The 16,459-nt window shown below is 36.8% G+C and overlaps 2 protein-coding genes and 1 non-coding gene across 3 annotated transcripts; all 3 read left to right on the top strand.

Moving 5' to 3' along the window:
- The first annotated feature begins 1,271 nt into the window (after nucleotides 1-1,271).
- LOC122009471 (ribosome biogenesis protein BRX1 homolog 1-like) lies at nucleotides 1,272-5,320 on the top strand. The gene is made up of 9 exons (XM_042565641.1): nucleotides 1,272-1,411; nucleotides 1,674-1,864; nucleotides 1,956-2,097; nucleotides 2,578-2,656; nucleotides 2,735-2,859; nucleotides 3,780-3,881; nucleotides 4,636-4,704; nucleotides 4,774-4,872; nucleotides 4,968-5,320. The coding sequence occupies exons 2-9, from the start codon at nucleotides 1,680-1,682 to the stop codon at nucleotides 5,103-5,105; spliced, it is 939 nt and encodes a 312-aa protein (XP_042421575.1). The 5' UTR covers nucleotides 1,272-1,411; nucleotides 1,674-1,679; the 3' UTR covers nucleotides 5,106-5,320.
- A 416-nt stretch (nucleotides 5,321-5,736) lies between these two features.
- LOC122009470 (probable trehalose-phosphate phosphatase 6) lies at nucleotides 5,737-8,190 on the top strand. Its single transcript, XM_042565640.1, has 11 exons — nucleotides 5,737-6,150; nucleotides 6,240-6,380; nucleotides 6,478-6,549; nucleotides 6,652-6,750; nucleotides 6,826-6,879; nucleotides 6,981-7,082; nucleotides 7,169-7,246; nucleotides 7,368-7,437; nucleotides 7,515-7,585; nucleotides 7,674-7,766; nucleotides 7,855-8,190. The coding sequence occupies exons 1-11, from the start codon at nucleotides 5,875-5,877 to the stop codon at nucleotides 7,885-7,887; spliced, it is 1,089 nt and encodes a 362-aa protein (XP_042421574.1). The 5' UTR covers nucleotides 5,737-5,874; the 3' UTR covers nucleotides 7,888-8,190.
- A 583-nt stretch (nucleotides 8,191-8,773) lies between these two features.
- Nucleotides 8,774-8,846, top strand: TRNAK-CUU. The gene has a single exon. It is a non-coding gene; the product is annotated as a tRNA-Lys (tRNA).
- Nucleotides 8,847-16,459: the final 7,613 nt, after the last annotated feature.

The raw sequence follows: 16,459 nt of genomic DNA, 5'->3' as shown, positions 1-16,459 counted from the left end.
GCACAATGTGTCGATCATGTAAAATAACAAACCCTTCATGCGTTCCTTTCTTCGTGGATGGTTGAAAAAAACTTTTAAAGTGACTGAGGACACTGTTCCAATGCAGTTTCTGTCCAACATCAACTGAACCCTATACTTTATAAAAATAAAAAAAATTTAATCATACTAGTTCTGCTTCTCAAGATCACAGAGTTTGTAAAATGATAACTTTTACAGCTAATTGATGTGGAGAGGATGATGATACACCCGATCGACGTCTTTGCGTCATTATGATACTAGATGATTGACGTAAACCCTAGAAATCTTCACTGGTGGCTCGCGAACAGTCCTGGTTTTTAATTGAACTGAAATTATTGATGCCGCTTGAGAAACACTCGAGGTCACTAAACTAGGGTTTTACAAGAGGGAGCTGCACTCGCATGTCACGAAGGAGAGAGGTACACTAATGATCGAATTTATTTTTTAAAAATCAAAGTTATTCAAAAATATGGTTCAGATGCCTGGGAAATGACGACTGAACATAGGAGATTGGCGGGAGGGTTTATTCGGTATTACACATCACTTACCTACGTCTTTTGGTAAATACCAAACGATGATGCGCCTTTTGGTAAATACAGTATACAACATACGTCTTATGGTAAATTATCGAAAAAATAGAAAATCGTAAAAAAAAAACGTAAAAAATAATAAAAACATAAAAATATATATAAAAAATAGGAAAAATAGAAAAAGAATATATAAAAATAAAAAAAATAAAAAAAATAAAAAACATAAAAAAATAGAAAAAGTAAAAAAAATAAAAAACTTTAAAATAAAAAATAAAAAAAAAGAAAAAAAATATAAAAATAAAAAGAAATAAAAAAACTATATAAAAATAAAGAAAGACTTGAAAAAGAAAAAAATAAAAAAAAACATAAGTTTAAAATAATAATAATAATAATAATATATGGTTGACTATTGTAACTAAGAGTAATATAGTAAAATATTACTTGGTTATTTTTTAAAATCTTCAAACAAATAAATTTTTGTTACATTACTTATGTTGAACCAAACAAAATTTGATTATATTTTATTCCTTATAATCTTAGATAATCATATAATTAAGATTATATATGATAACTTAAATCAAATGCATCCTAACATTAATAGTGCGAAGACATTATAAAAAAAATAATAAATAAAAATAATGATTTTCCCAAATACATGGGCCATCGGAAATCAGCATCAAACCCTTAAGTGAGCCGGGCTGCCGGGCTGCCTTATGCACTTTAAATTGGATTACAATAATCCATAAACCTAAAACCTACTCTCCACTCCTTCACAGCTCCGCACGGCACCGCTGCCGCCGCCGCCGCCTTCTCCTCCTCGCCGTGTCCGTTTCCTTCCCGAGGGATTTCTGTTTCAATCCCAGGTATATTGTTGATTGATGCAGTAATCTGAAGGTCCCTTCGACACCTAAATTTGTAGCTTATGTTGCTTGAATGCCCGTTTAGATTCTGAAATTTGTTTTTTTTTTCGCCAAACAGTTGCGTCTCGCCGGTTTTAACTTAAAATACTATCTTGTTCGATATTCTGTCATTTTGTTTCGATTGATGTGGTTTACATGCAAGTGGAGGTGTTCGCAAAGAAGGGTCTTGCCTGAATTTTACGACTGTATACCTTTTAAATTGCAGTAAAAAATGGGGAAGAAACGAAAACACGAGGAGGCATCGAAAGCTCCGAAGGAGGAGGAAGTTGCTCAAGAGAGACCCAAACGCACTCTTTTTGGGTGGAAGGACGGTGAAGCTCCTAAGGAAGATAATTCTCCGACATTTAGAAACAAAGAGAAGGTCCTTGTCACTTGTTCCCGCCGAATAAATCACAGGTTGGTATCAGAGTGTCTTTTATGCTAGTTTTTTTAAAAGAAAAAAATTATTTTCGGTCTGTAGATTGAAGTTAGTATGATGGTGCTATAGGTACCGGCATTTGATGGTGAATATTGTTTCCCTCCTTCCACACTGCAAGAAAGAAAGCAAAATTGAGTCCAGAGCAAGCAAAGGAAGTACTCTGAATGAGTTGATAGAGTTCTGGAATTGCTCTGGTTGCTTGTTCCTTGAGGTAAGAGCCACATATAAATAAGATAACTTCAAATTCCTTTATTAAGTTTAGCTGTATAATAAAATATAAATTTATAAGTTTCTTGTTAATATACCACTGATTCATTCAGAGAAGTGTTTAGGTGCATGGAGGAAGTTGGCCAGATATGCTTCTACTATTATTTTTAAATGATTACAATGTTATTTTCAATGTTATGATGTGAAGTTGCAGTGACCATTCTTTTGTATATAGCCTAGTAGCATATCTTCATAAAAAAGAATCGATAACAGTCTGAAACAGTCTTCTTCAGGTGTTCTTGGTTAGGCGAGTGCATATGAACATTTTCTAAGAGATAATGGATGTCTGTTCAATTTCCTTATATAATCTTGTATTGGTACCTTAAGAATTAAGGATGAGTTGCATTTGTAAATTCTGATCGCAGTTCTATTTGCCATGCTATCATATTCTTATGTTTAATTGTTGTGTTATAATGTATATCAGTGCAGGAAGCAAAAAGATCTTTATCTCTGGATGGTGAAGTCTCCTGGAGGACCTTCTGTGAAGTTCTTAGTTAATGCAGGTAAACATTCTCCACACTGTCATACGAGATCATTTGAGTTTTTTTATGAATTTTTGGGCACTTGTTTTGTCTGTAAAGTACACACAATGGAGGAGCTAAAGCTTACTGGCAATCATCTAAAAGGATCACGCCCAATTTTGACATTTTCCTCAAATTTTGACAATGAACCTCGCTGGAAACTTGTGAAAGAAATTATTATGCAGGTTTGCCATTCTTTATATGTCCTTGTCTCTTGACCAATTTCTTTTCTGCAGCAAACAATTTTTACATTGTTTCTTATCCTTAGCATGCATGAGAATTTCAATATGGATGATTAGAATACACGATTGAATTATATGTTTCAAGCTCTGTATATATGAAATTGACCATCTGTTTCTTACTCTTCATGTTGTTTTCAACAAAGCGATGGTTGAAAAATAAAATTTCATCTACGAATCAATAATGGATTTGCATTACTGAATTTCATGATTTTTGATTTTTTTAGTGGTTTCTTTAGCACTGGTGTCACAGTCCTTTAAGGTTGCATGCTTGGGTGGAATGATTGGGGTGGGGTTGAAGGAGTTAAAAGGGAATTCTTTTAGCTAGGAATTAGAAAGAGGGGGCCATTTTCTGCCAATTTTGTTATGCTCAATGTTTGATGAAGAAACATTGGGTGGAAAGACAAGAAAGCTGCGTACTGCAATGTGATCATCCATGAATTATTTTTTCATCTCTATCCTCTCTCCTCACCCTTTCTAAGCAAGATAAATGGAAATTACAACATAAGACTGATATACAGTGACTTATTTTATACGAATTGTATAGTTATAAGCAGTAAAGTTTCCTAGTAGAGCAAGCAAATGCAAAGATTCATGAGATATTATGTAAGGAGTTGAGAAGCTCCTTTATATTGCTTTGTGGCTTCAAGAGTCTTCTCATATACCTTAATATTCTTGCTCTACTCCAATGAATATGTGCAATTACAGTTTCTCCTTAAGGCTATAAAATCCTTTATATGTCAAACTTATTAGACATGATCGTTTTGTTGGTGAAAGTGATTCAACTTGTATTTCTTTTGTTGTTGATGCTAAAGACTAAATTGTTGTTGAAGGGAGTAAATTCATATATTTTTCTTCATATGCAGATTTTTGGTACCCCGAAGGACCACAGAAAAGCTAAGCCTTTTCATGATCACGTCTATGTGTTTTCAATTGTGGATGATCACATTTGGTTTCGGAATTACCAGGTGAGGTATCCTAACTAGTATAGTATCTTTACAACATTCTGGATTCTGCAAGCATAGCAATATTTTTTGTTTCTCTTTTAGTTTTTCCTGTTGGATATGAATGCCATTAGGCATCATACATTTGACAACATGCCTCTTAATGACTTTTTGCTTTAATCAGGAAAATTTAATATTATATTCTTAATTGATGTCCTTTTCCTTTCCTTTCCTCTTATTACAGGATTTTTTTTAAATTATTATGTAAATGAATGTATTTATCCTAATTGTAAGAGTCCAAACTTTTGGATAGCGGTCAGCTAGTCTTAACAAGAGGCCTATAATAAAATGTAAATCTTGTTTTTTAATCAACTTCTGTTATGCAAGTTTGCAAGCTTCCATGAACATGCTTTAGCAAAATTCGATATACAATTAACTGTCTGACGGACATCACTGGCATTCTTATCTTTTATGAATACATTGATGTAACTCCAAGAAATGAAATCTTAAGGTGCAAAGTAGTTTTGTTTTCTTAATAATGCAAGTTGCTGCATATCATGATTTTAGTCAAATTCCAGTTTAGCTGACCCTTGTCTTTAGCTGGAAACTATTGCTCATGGAGTGAAGACCCTGCTCCTTATTTTCCTGATCTTTCTGTTTTTCCTTTATTGCTTTCTGTATGGGTTTACGTGAACTAAGTGGCATTGAGTCGAGATATACCATCGAGAAATTCTTTATAACTTTCTGATATTCCGATGCACTTTCCTTTGGGTTGCAGATCTTGGTTCCTCACAATGAAACAGATAAGGTGGATCGAGGTGGTCTAGACAAAATGTCACTCGTAGAGGTACGCAAATCTTCCCGCAAACTTTGCATGCTCTTTTTACAGGGATGAAATGCAAACTACTATGCACAGGTTGGCCCGAGATTTTGTTTGAACACGATCAAGATATTTGGCGGAACTTTTGGCGGTCCAACCCTTTACGAAAATCCATATTATGTGTCACCAAACCAGGTAATCACCGTTTGCTAGTTTTAGGAAGGTTAAAGTGCAACATTTCTGGACGATGAGTATCTTGTGTTTGCTGACTCGTCTTATTCCGTACCTAGATCCGTGCGATGGCTAAGAGAAAGAAAGCTGGAAAATACACCAAGAAACTCAAAGCCAAGATGAGGAGGAAGTTGCATGAAGAAGCGAATCCCTTGGAGCCTGATGAGTTTGCAGATCTTTGGAAGGAGGAAGAATAATAACGTTACAGCTCAGCGAAGCTTCGAGGTTCATGATTCCTCCTGGCCGGATGTTATTTGGATTTTAGATCTAAATAGTGGCTTGTTTTCCTGCTACTACCTTATCTTCGAACTAAATCTTGGCAATCGGCAAATATGGATGTTAAAAGTAGAGCAGTGAACTAGTTTTAAGATGTTGAACTGAATGTTTCAAGGATAGAAGATTTTACATTTCAGTCTAGTCTCTGGCCGTTACGTCCGTTAGTGACCGACCAATTTAAAGAATTCAGAGAGTTTCTAGATATTATATTTGATTATATTAATAATTAATTAACTTGACGACGGGTTTTGGGGGTTTTGAAGGGAGGGTGAGCGGGCCCCGCAGCGAATCCACCAACCGAAACGACGAGCTGTCGCGGACGTGACGCTGCAAGTAGCTGGTTGGGGACTCGGCGCACGTCCATTCCGTGGGTCGTGACACGGACACCACGTGTCCGCTCCGGCGTGGGGCCCACCGCGGTCGCTTCCTGGATCCAGTGCGCACACGCATCCCCCTACTGGCTCCTGCTTGGCCCGTCCGGCGGGCCCCGCGCTAACGTGTCGGGCCCCATGGAATCAGAGGAGCACACGACGCCCCCCTATTTAATGGCCCGAGGGTTCATTTCATCCTCCCCACCGTCCCAAATCCGAAACCAGAAGCAGAGTCCGGAGGAGGAAGAAGAAGAGTTCGATTTCACTCTGCTTTTCTCGATTCGACTCGATCCTTAGCCTTTCGATAGAGCCGGAGCAGATGACGAAGCAGAGTTTGATGCTTACGGAGGAGCACGCCGTTGCTGTTGTCGCCGCCGCTACCACGTTTTCTAACTTCCCCTATCCGCCCACCACCGCCGCCATCCTCAGCTTTCCCGGTTACAAGAAAATGTGTTGCCAAATCGACCTCGGAGGCGGCGGAAAGCGAAGTTCGTGGATCGAGTTCATGGCCGCAGCAGCGTCTCCGACTCAGATCAAGTCATCGGCGGCGGCGTTGACGGCCTCTCTTGGAAGCGGAGACTACGAAAGATGGATGGTGAGTGTTACTGTTAGGGTTTGTTGGATATGGTCTAAATCAGACGTGGATTTGAGCCGGGGAGTTTGATTGGCGGTGTTTGCGCGCAGGAATTGCACCCGTCGGCATTGCACAACTTCGATGAGCTCATGGACGCATCCAAGGGGAAGCAGATCGTGATGTTCCTCGACTATGATGGCACTCTGTCTCCCATCGTTGACGACCCTGACCGCGCCTTCATGTCCGATGAGGTGAGCTTGTTGCGAGGAAAAGAAAAAAAAAAGAATTGTGTAGGTTGGTAATTTGCTTTTCAAACTCTTAATCTGGTTAATTGCTTGCTGGAACTAGATGAGGGAGGCCGTGAGAGATGTAGCAAACCATTTCCCCACTGCTATTGTTAGTGGGAGGTGTAGAGACAAGGTACGTTCCTGCCCTAGCACAAGAATTAGATTACTTTTGCAATCAGGTGTTTTCCATTGCCTTTTAACACTTAATTTTGGTGCTCCGTCTGTTCTGGATCAGCTTTCAAACTTTGTGAGATTATCAGAATTGTACTACGCTGGAAGCCATGGCATGGACATCAAAGGCCCCATTCATGGACACAAGCACACGAAAGCCAAGGTCTATTTTCTTGTGTTCACAGTACCTTTCTAACTTTTCTTTGAAGATCCTTATTTTATCTGCTTGGTGATACAGGCAAAAGCTGTTCTGTTTCAGCCCGCCAGTGAATTCCTTCCCATGATTGATGAGGTGAGCTTATTCATTCCCGGATCCTGGTTAAAAATTCTCCCTTTGTTTTACCGCAAGGCTAAGCAATAATTTGCTAGTTTTAACTCTCTGTCTCTTTCAAGGTCTACAAGAAGTTGGTCGAGACAACACATAGTGTTCCGGGATCACGAGTGGAGAACAATAAATTCTGCCTTTCCGTTCACTTCCGCTGTGTTGAAGAGAAGGTAAACGTGTGATAAACCACTGCAACAATTGATTCTCCAGCTACTTTCTTACAAATTAATCTAGTTTTTTGCCATCTTAATCACAGAAATGGAATGCACTATCTGACAAAGTCCGATCTGTTCTAAAGGATTACCCCAAACTGAGGCTTACTCATGGAAGAAAGGTTAAAAATGTTAATCATTATCTTTCAATCCCAATCCAAAAAGTTGGCCACATTTCATTTCTGTGAACTGGAAATCCCCTGTCGCTTGAGTATGACTTTATGATTGCTTCTAAAACCTTAGGTCATGGAGATTCGACCGACAATTAAATGGGACAAGGGGAAGGCTCTTGAGTTCTTGTTGGAATCTCTCGGTATGTTTTACTACCAAATTCCATCTAAAGTAATCTTCATCCGTGCTGCTCATCATAATGGAAACATGATCATCCAGGATTAAATAACCAAAATGATGTATTGCCTTTGTACATTGGAGATGATCGTACTGATGAAGATGCTTTCAAGGTGAGTGTGATCGTGCATTTATCATTATTTGTCGTCGTATCAACAGACAATAAAATTAAACAATTGCATGTGTTTTTCTTTTAAGTAGGTGTTGCGTGATAGAGGACAGGGATTTGGCATTCTTGTCTCAAAGATTGCAAAGGAAACAAACGCTGCTTTTTCTCTCAGAGACCCATCTGAGGTGATTACAAACTTCCATCTTTAACTTGTTTGTCATTCTTTCCTCAATTCCAAGTTCATTACTCAACTGTTTGGGTCCTCGTACATAGGTTTTGACGTTTCTGCGTCGTCTTGTGGAGTGAGAATCAATATTGGTGGAATAGCATCCAGAAATATAAGAACAAAGAACAGTTTTCCCCTCCCTTTCTTTCATTTCTACTCTTTAAATTTTGCTGTATCGTCTCCCATCTGGGAGTTGGCATGAAACCTTTATTTACTGGTTTTCCTGCCCCATTTATATATTTGTGTGTAAAGTTTATGATGGATTGTAAATTAAGCTCGCTTTCTACTGCAAAAGGTGGCAGTGTTGATCCAATTAAACAGCTTGTACTGTACTCCTTCAGAGTAATAAGTTGTCTCCTAATGTATGACTTGCATTTTTTAAATGATTTTTTTTTTCTTTCCATCCATTTTCATACGTGGATAGATAAATTCTTGAGTTAGGCAGCGACTGTGGGAAAGGGAAGCAGAATAACTCAAAAACTGTTTAATGATCCGTTGAGAGAATGAAAATAGGAAATAGATTGGATTTATTGAAAGATACCAAATCTATGCAAAAAATCAAAAGAACATTTGAAAAAAAAAAAAAAACCTTCAAAAGTGTATTTCTTCAACAATGATAGGATAATTTTAGTCAAAACACTTCAATGTGTAGAAGTTTGGAACCACTATATAATGCGACAAATGTATTATATAGTGTCTTAGAATTTTCTAAGATTCAGGAAACATAATAAAATCAGTCATGTATTTTTTTTTTGATGTATTTTGATGGCCAGGATGTGAGACTGGATCATTCATCTTTAAAAAAAATATATATAATCATTAATTTAAGATTTTAAATTTATATAACAGTTTGGATCTATGTTATTGTGAAATATCCTTTTGAAAACATTTTGAATTTAAAAAACAAAAGGTGTAGACAGTTATTTATATTAAACTAGGAATATTTAATGAGCTAACTATTCAATTGCCCGTCTAGCTCAGTTGGTAGAGCGCAAGGCTCTTAACCTTGTGGTCGTGGGTTCGAGCCCCACGGTGGGCGTTTCTCTTTTTAACAATGCAGACACTTTTTTTCCTAATTTACATATCACCATAACCTGGATAATTGCTAACTAGAAAATTTTTTTAAAAAATTATAAAAAAGAAGTTTCGATTTATTTGTCATTAAAAAAATATTTTTACTCAATATTAATTATTATAACAGATGGATCAAAAAATATTTTTTAAGAAAAAATAAAATTGAAATAGTAGAAATATCATTTTTTTTATTTATTATCAAAATAATATTCAACGCATTTTTATTTTTAAAAAATATCTATCTTATGTTAAAAAAATTATAAAAAAGAAGTTCCGATCTAGTTGTCATTAATAAAATATTCTTACTCGATTTAATTATTATAACAGTTTGGATCAAAAAATATTTTTTAAAGAAAAAAACAATTGAAATAGTAGAAATATCATTTTATTTATTTATTATCAAAACAATACTCCTTTCCTTATTACATTTTTATTTTTAAAAATATTTGACTGTCAAATTAGTATTCTAATTAACACTCGTTAATATTATATCGTAATAGTAATTGCTACACATCCTTAAAAATCAAAGATTTTTTAAAAATAGAAATAGATTTAGATGATGAGACATTGTTTTAATAATAATAAAAATATTTTTTTCTATACCAGTCAGAAAATCATCCTTTACTTTTGCCCAAATAACATTGATTAAAATTATTTTAATATTGATAAAAAGTACTTTAAACTTAGTCAAAATGGTTTGCACTAAAAACTATTTTAAAGTTTCAGGATTTATTCATCCTAAATAGTTATTTAACCTCACCTCGGTCAAAATATAAAATTGCTCCGACTTGTATAGATTTTAAAATTACTTTAATAATGTTGTAGCAATATACTTAAAATAATTTTAGCTAAAACTATTATAATGTAAAATAGTTTGATTAATATTGTTTAATACCATGCTAAAATAAGGTTATCTATACAGATAAATCTATATTTTAAATATTATTATAGGAAATTAGTCTAAAGCACATATCTATTTTAAACTGATAAAAAAAACACTAAACCATTTACGACAAATTTTTCAAAAAATTGGTCAGAAAAAAAATTACAACCAACTTTGCGATGAATAAATTTTCATTGTGAGTAATTCATCGTCAAATTTTATAATGAAAACATATAAATTTGTCATAAATTCTATGACGAATTATATTTTCATCAAATTTTATAATGAAAACATATAAATTTGTCATAAATTCTATGATGAATTATATTTTCGTCATCAAATTTATAACGAAAATAAAATTCATAGTAAAATTCAATTATGTAGGATCATAAAACGACTCGGAATCTATTCGATTGGCAAATCGATTAAGGGTTTTGATACGGCGCATGTTTGTAGGGTCGATAAGATGATGTGGTTATGAGTCAAGGCCACAAGATGGTCAGAAGTCAAGCTGACCTGGAGGTCAAGATGGTCAGAAGTCAAGCTGACCTAGAGGTCAAGATGGTCAGAAGTCAAGCCTCCGTGGTAGGTCAGAAATCAGGATAACCTGGAGGTCAAGAAGGTCAGAAGTAAAGCCTCCGTGGCCGGTCAGAAATCAAGATGACGTGGAAGTCAAGGAGGTCAAAAGTCGAGCTTACATGGACAGGGTCGAAGTCTCGGCAAATGGGACGGTCAAAGGATGGGATTGTATGCCAGACAAGGACTAGCCCGAATAGCGATCAAGGATTCGACCCACGAACCAGGTCGGGAGTACTAGCCATGGATAATAACAGATAGAAGCAGGTTTGGGCACAGACCTGGCGTGCAGGTCGGGACGCACAAGCCATGGATAATAACAGATAACAGGTCTGGATACGAACCTAGCGTGCAGGTCGGGACGCACAGACCATGGATAATAACAGATAGAAGCAGGTCTGGATACGGACCTGACGTGCAGGTCGGGACGCACAAGCCATGGATAATAACAGATAGAAGCAGGTCTGGGCATAGACCTGGCGTGCAGGTCGGGACGAACAAGCCATGGATAATAACAGATAGAAGTAGGTCTGAGTACAGACCTGGCGTGCAGGTCGGGACGCACAAGCCATGGATAATAACAGATAGAAGCAAGTCTGGATACAAACCTGGTGTGCAGGTCGGGACGCACAAGCCATGGATAATAACAGATAGCAGGTCTGGATACAGACCTGACGTGCAGGTCGGGGCGCACAAGCCATGGATAATAACAAATAGAAGTACGTTTGGGCATAGACCTGGCGTGCATGTCGGGACGAACAAACCATGGATAATAACAGATAAAAGCGGGTCGAAATACAGAGTCGGTCGAACAAGTCAGAACATACTAGCCAAGGATAATAGGTATACAGGCAGGTCTGGACACAGACCTAGCGTGCAGGTCAGGAAGTGCTAGCTAGCGATAATGTAACGACCCAATTTTCCCTATTTCGAGTTCTAAATATCTTTAAAAATATTTAGAAATACTTTTAAAATATTCTAGAGATTTTTAGAAATTTTTAGAGTATTTTTATGAAATTTTTGGAAGTCGTTTGGTATTTTTACTAAACGAAAGAAGTTTGCAAAAAAAAATGTCCAAGCCGAGATTCGAACCGTGGACCTCAAACTCGAACCAAACCTAATCCGAACCAAGCTAGCCAACTGTTCCGCAAGTGTTTTGTGAATGAATATGGCGCGAAATATTCTTAAGCCATATTTGATAACAGAAAAGAAAAGGTTGCAAAAATTTGGTCGAGCTGAGACTCGACCCGGGGACCTCCGGCTCAACCCGAGACTTAAGTGGAGCAGATGACCAAGTGGTCAAGCGATTTTTCATGAATATGTGGAGAACGGAAATAATTTAAAGGATAGTTGATAATAGAAATATTTGAGTTATAAAGGGGAAACTTAGGGATAATTTACGAGACCTAATTTCTCTCCTCTCCTCGCGTCTCTCTTCTGCGCGACATCGTGATTTCTTCTCGGGCAAAACCGCAGCCAAGGCTAGGGTTTCTTCTCTTCGGCACCGGCGAAGGGCTTTTCCGGCGGGTCCTCAACCGTGTGCGACCACCATCGTCGAGGAGGATCTGTGGGCGCAAGAAGAAGCCGAAAACTCAAGTTATCCGAACCCTAGAACCCTCATCTTCTTCGGTTGTAAGTTAAAGAAGCAAGGTGAGTTGCTACTCACCTGCAGTAGGAGTAGTTCCCTTCGATTGGTTTTCGAAAGAGTTTTGTCTTTGAAGATTTCTGCCGTGAATTGAGGATTTGGATTTCTACACGAGTTTTGTGTTTTGTACTACTTCTTCTAGGTAGTTTGGGATTCTAGATTAAAAACGTGAAGGATTAGGCATGTAGATTAGACTCCTCAGCCTTATGATTTGAGTTTCATGTTTAGATAATTATCTGTTGTTACCTTAGTGGGCAGAATCGATTGGATCAATTTGTTGCCTTACAGGTTTCAGGTTTGTTTCATGCTACAGCAAATTTCATGAGTAGGTGGCTGCAAAACCCTAGTTTCGGTTGTAATTAGATCAGCCTTTCTAGTGAGCTTTTCAGTTTTGTTTTACTTGTAGTTTAACAAGCATGTACAGTTTTGGAATTTAGAGGTTTAATTTTGAATTCTTTGTTGAATTTCCTGCTATACAGTTAGCATGATCGTGCTATATAATGTCATGGTAGGTTTAGATGTTTCCCTTGGAGTAGATAGCTTTTCTCAATGTGATACTAGCTTGGTTCCTGCACTCTCAATTCCATTGGGCATTCTGATCATGATTTATCAGGATTTGTAGCAAACCAATTTTGATTTCTCATTGTGATATTAGCTTGGTTCCTACACTCTCAATTCCATAGCTTCATGCAAGTCGGTAACTTCTGTACAAAACATTGTTCAAGTTGCTATCATCAAAGTAAATATCACATTAGTTGAACATGAACAGCCATTAACTTGAGCATGCACGGTTTAGCTTTCCTTGCTACTTAATGAGTATGTACAATTTGGTACGCTAGTATGATTAGCCTTGTTTTCCAGCATGCAGTTGTATTCTTGTATATCATGAGTATGCAAATTTTAGTGCTTTATTATTAGATATACATGAGCAGATTTTTCTAGTTTTCATTTGCTATTATTGAGCACGTACAGTTTTTCTTTGCTATTAGTTGAACATGAGCAGTTCTATTTTTATAGCATGCAGATTTTTATAAGTATAGTATGTAGATTTTTAATAAGCAGATTTTCATAAGTATTGCTTGCAAATTTTGATAAGCATTGCATGCAGAACTCCAATCTTAGAACATATTTTTATTAAGCTTAATATGCAGAATTTTGTTAGCATAGTAGGCAGATTTTTGGCTTAAGCATTTCAAAGTTAGAATTTGCTTAAATATTTCAGTTTCCTTTAAAAGAAGTATTCTTTTAGAAGTATTAACAAGTATAAGAAAGATAAAGAAAAGAAAGAAGAAGGTCAAGGCCTTAAGTAGATCCCAAAGTCAAGACTTTAGGGATTTTGACACACAAGGTGCTTATTAAAATGCCAAGGCATTTAAAGAAGAAGTAATTAAGATAATAAGTATTTTACTTTTAAGAAGAGGCTAGTACCCGACTTCCAAGGTTGTCGTTAAACAAATCCAGGTGTCCAATTCAAAGGTCTTGGCCCTGGTAGACCAAAGTATGCTCTTTTAGGATTGGTGGCTCGCTACCCCAACCTATTAGGGAACGCGCACAAGATGGTACTACGCCTGGGCCCAAGAGAAGTTGATTACTATTTTGAAGTATTAAAAGTATAAGCTTTTGAACAAGTAAAATAAGTTTCACATCAATACAAAAGTATTAAAGAATAAGTTTTAAACAAAATTATTAAAGAATAAGTTTTAAACAAGTGAGATAAAAGAATAAGTTTAGAACAAATGAATTAAGTTTTACTTTGTTTTAAAATCAGCAAGTTGAGTTTTCTTTTATGCTAGCATGTTATTTAGATTAGCTTATTGTTATTTACTATTAGAAGAGCATGAGTAGTTTACTGTCATTTGCTATTTATGAACATGATTAGCTTTACATGTTTAGCATTTCAGTTAGTTTGATTTCTTTGCTATTTATGAGCATGAGTAGCTTTACATGTTTAGCATTTCAGTTAGTTTGATTTCTTTACTATTGGATGAGCACGAGTCACTTTTTCCTTAAGCATTCAGTTTTAGCATGTTTTTATTTATATACATGCATATCGAGATTTTGTGAGTTAGATAGCGCTCACTAAGCATTTTGCTTATAGTTTGCATTCCTCCTACTGCAGATAAAAGATAAAGGAAAAGTATAAGAAGGAAGGCGACAAGGAGATGCTGTGACGATGTGTGATGCCAGGACTATAGAGAGATCTTGGTACTTAGCTTAAAAATTTATTAAGATTGCTTCCGTCGAATTTTTAAAAGAATTTAAAACTTGTATATGCTATTTTCATTGGAGTGTTTTTTTTTATCATGCATGGTTAGAGTTATTTATTTTAGTATTTTGATTCTTTTTCATATATATAAACTGCGTGGTTGTCTAATATATGTTCCAGTCGCCTGTGGCTGATGTATATGTTTATGTATCCCAGTTTATGGTCACCGGAACAGGGGAGATGCTGCCGAAATTTTTCGGTAGGAATTTCTCGTAGTTAAGTAGCGTACCGGTTAAGTAGAGTTAGTAGTTAAGTAGCGTTCACCTTTAGAGAGTAGTAGTAGTGTAGAAGGTGGGTCGCTACAGATAATAGCAGATAGAAGCAAGTCGGGGTACAGATCTCGAACTACAGACTCGTCGTCCAGACGCTACAAGACAAACAAGCCAAGGAATCATAACCGCTTGTCAGGGAATGTCAGAGAATAATCAGCATGTCGGGGGATATTCTCACAGTCAAGGCTCATTAATCCTTTTGATTCCATCGCCAGCCTATGAAAAGATGTCACCTGTCATCCACCGCCAGACAAAGTCTGACATCCGATATTCTCTGACACCCGTCAGACCCAGAAACTTTCGTTGCAGTATAAAAAGGGAGGCTTTGTCCCTTACGCAGGTACGCTCACTCGTAATTTCTCACTAGTCTTTACTTTTCGTCCTTTCTCTTTGATTTCTAGGGAAAAAATACTTGACTTGAGCATCGGAGGGCTTGACCCGGAGACTTTTTCTCTGGTTTCTGGTCTCTAACGACTGGTGGACTCGTCTGAGTGTGCGCAGAGCAACAACGTCATCGTCTTGGTCATCTCTCGCCGTCAGCCACCCGTGGGAACCTTTCCAGTAGGGTACCCGGTAGATCCAACGCTTCAACGACTTTCCGTCAACTTTCCACACAACAAGACCCGCCTTCATCCGACTCAACTTCCGGACGGAATCAGGTTCATTTACGACTTTCCTAAGTGTCTAAAGGAAAGTTATGGTCCACTCGGATGAGTTTAGTGGTTAGCGCATGAGATATTGCCACCATGAGATCTGGGATTCGAATCTCGGCAAAGCCTCGTGATTTACCTCCTTCATATTGGTCCTGGGACGGGTTGACGGAGGCGCTGGGGACAAGCGTATTTGCCTTTTGCCACCATAAAGGAAAGCTATGGTGCAGCGGCAGTTTGAGCCTCAGCTATGACGAATTTGCAGAAATTTTTCCTCCAAATGGAGCACGCAACTAAAGGATACTGGGCTCCTGGGGTGCCCACTGCGAGCGCGGTCACCCCAGGCTCGACGTTACCCAGTCTGATTAATCATTTTCTATTTACGACAAATCCTGAATTTGTTCCAAAATTGACGACGAATGCTACATTCGTCCCAAAATCTTTACATTGATGACAAATCTTGAATTCGTTGCTAATTCATCGCCAAATTGGCAATGAATTCAGCGCAGGATTCAAGTCAAATTGGCAAAGAATTCGAGATCCATCATTAATTGACAACGATTTTTATGACAAATATAATCTTAGTGACAAATTTTGCTACAAAATAATTGTGTTGTTAATTTAAGGATAAATTTATTTGTTTTGCAAATTTTATTATTAATTAGTGATGATGGTTGTTTCGTCCCTAAAATTTTATTATTATTAATTAGTGATCATTGCGATCTTTCGTCCCTAAAATTTATCACTAAATTAGTATGTTTTTAGTTCAATCACGTCTTGAATAAATAAAATAAAATAAAATAATCAGCATAGTGTTTGTTCATATTTGATAGTTAATTATAAATAAGTGTTTATTATTGATGTTAGGCGAGGTGCTTAATAATTAAAAGAAAAGCAATGACACTAATTAATTAGGTGTAAAGATGTAGATATAAAGAAAGTGATATGTGATCAAGGGGTGAGTCACGTTCAAATTTATCAGGATTGTAGCCCGGGGTCGATGGAATTTAGAAGGGACAAATCCATGAATTTATCATGGAGAACAGGAGAAGGACAACAACATCGGCTTCGACATTCATAGCCCACCCACCGGCTCTGCCATTGTACATAATTATAGCTCTCGACTCTAGTAAAAAAAGGACTACACTGACTAATCAATCAACTAATCAAAGATTATGAAATATAATGATGTCTACAAATTAATTAGAGGGTAAAATAATAAGTGTTTGAATAATTATAATAAGGTGTCATTTTTAATAATTGTTAATATATATCCTTCTACATAG

This window comes from Zingiber officinale, chromosome 8A, assembly GCF_018446385.1.
Source record: "Zingiber officinale cultivar Zhangliang chromosome 8A, Zo_v1.1, whole genome shotgun sequence".
NCBI classification, from domain to species: domain Eukaryota; kingdom Viridiplantae; phylum Streptophyta; class Magnoliopsida; order Zingiberales; family Zingiberaceae; genus Zingiber; species Zingiber officinale.
Note: the sequence above shows the minus strand (reverse complement) of the source record. Positions and strands in the feature narration are given on the sequence as shown.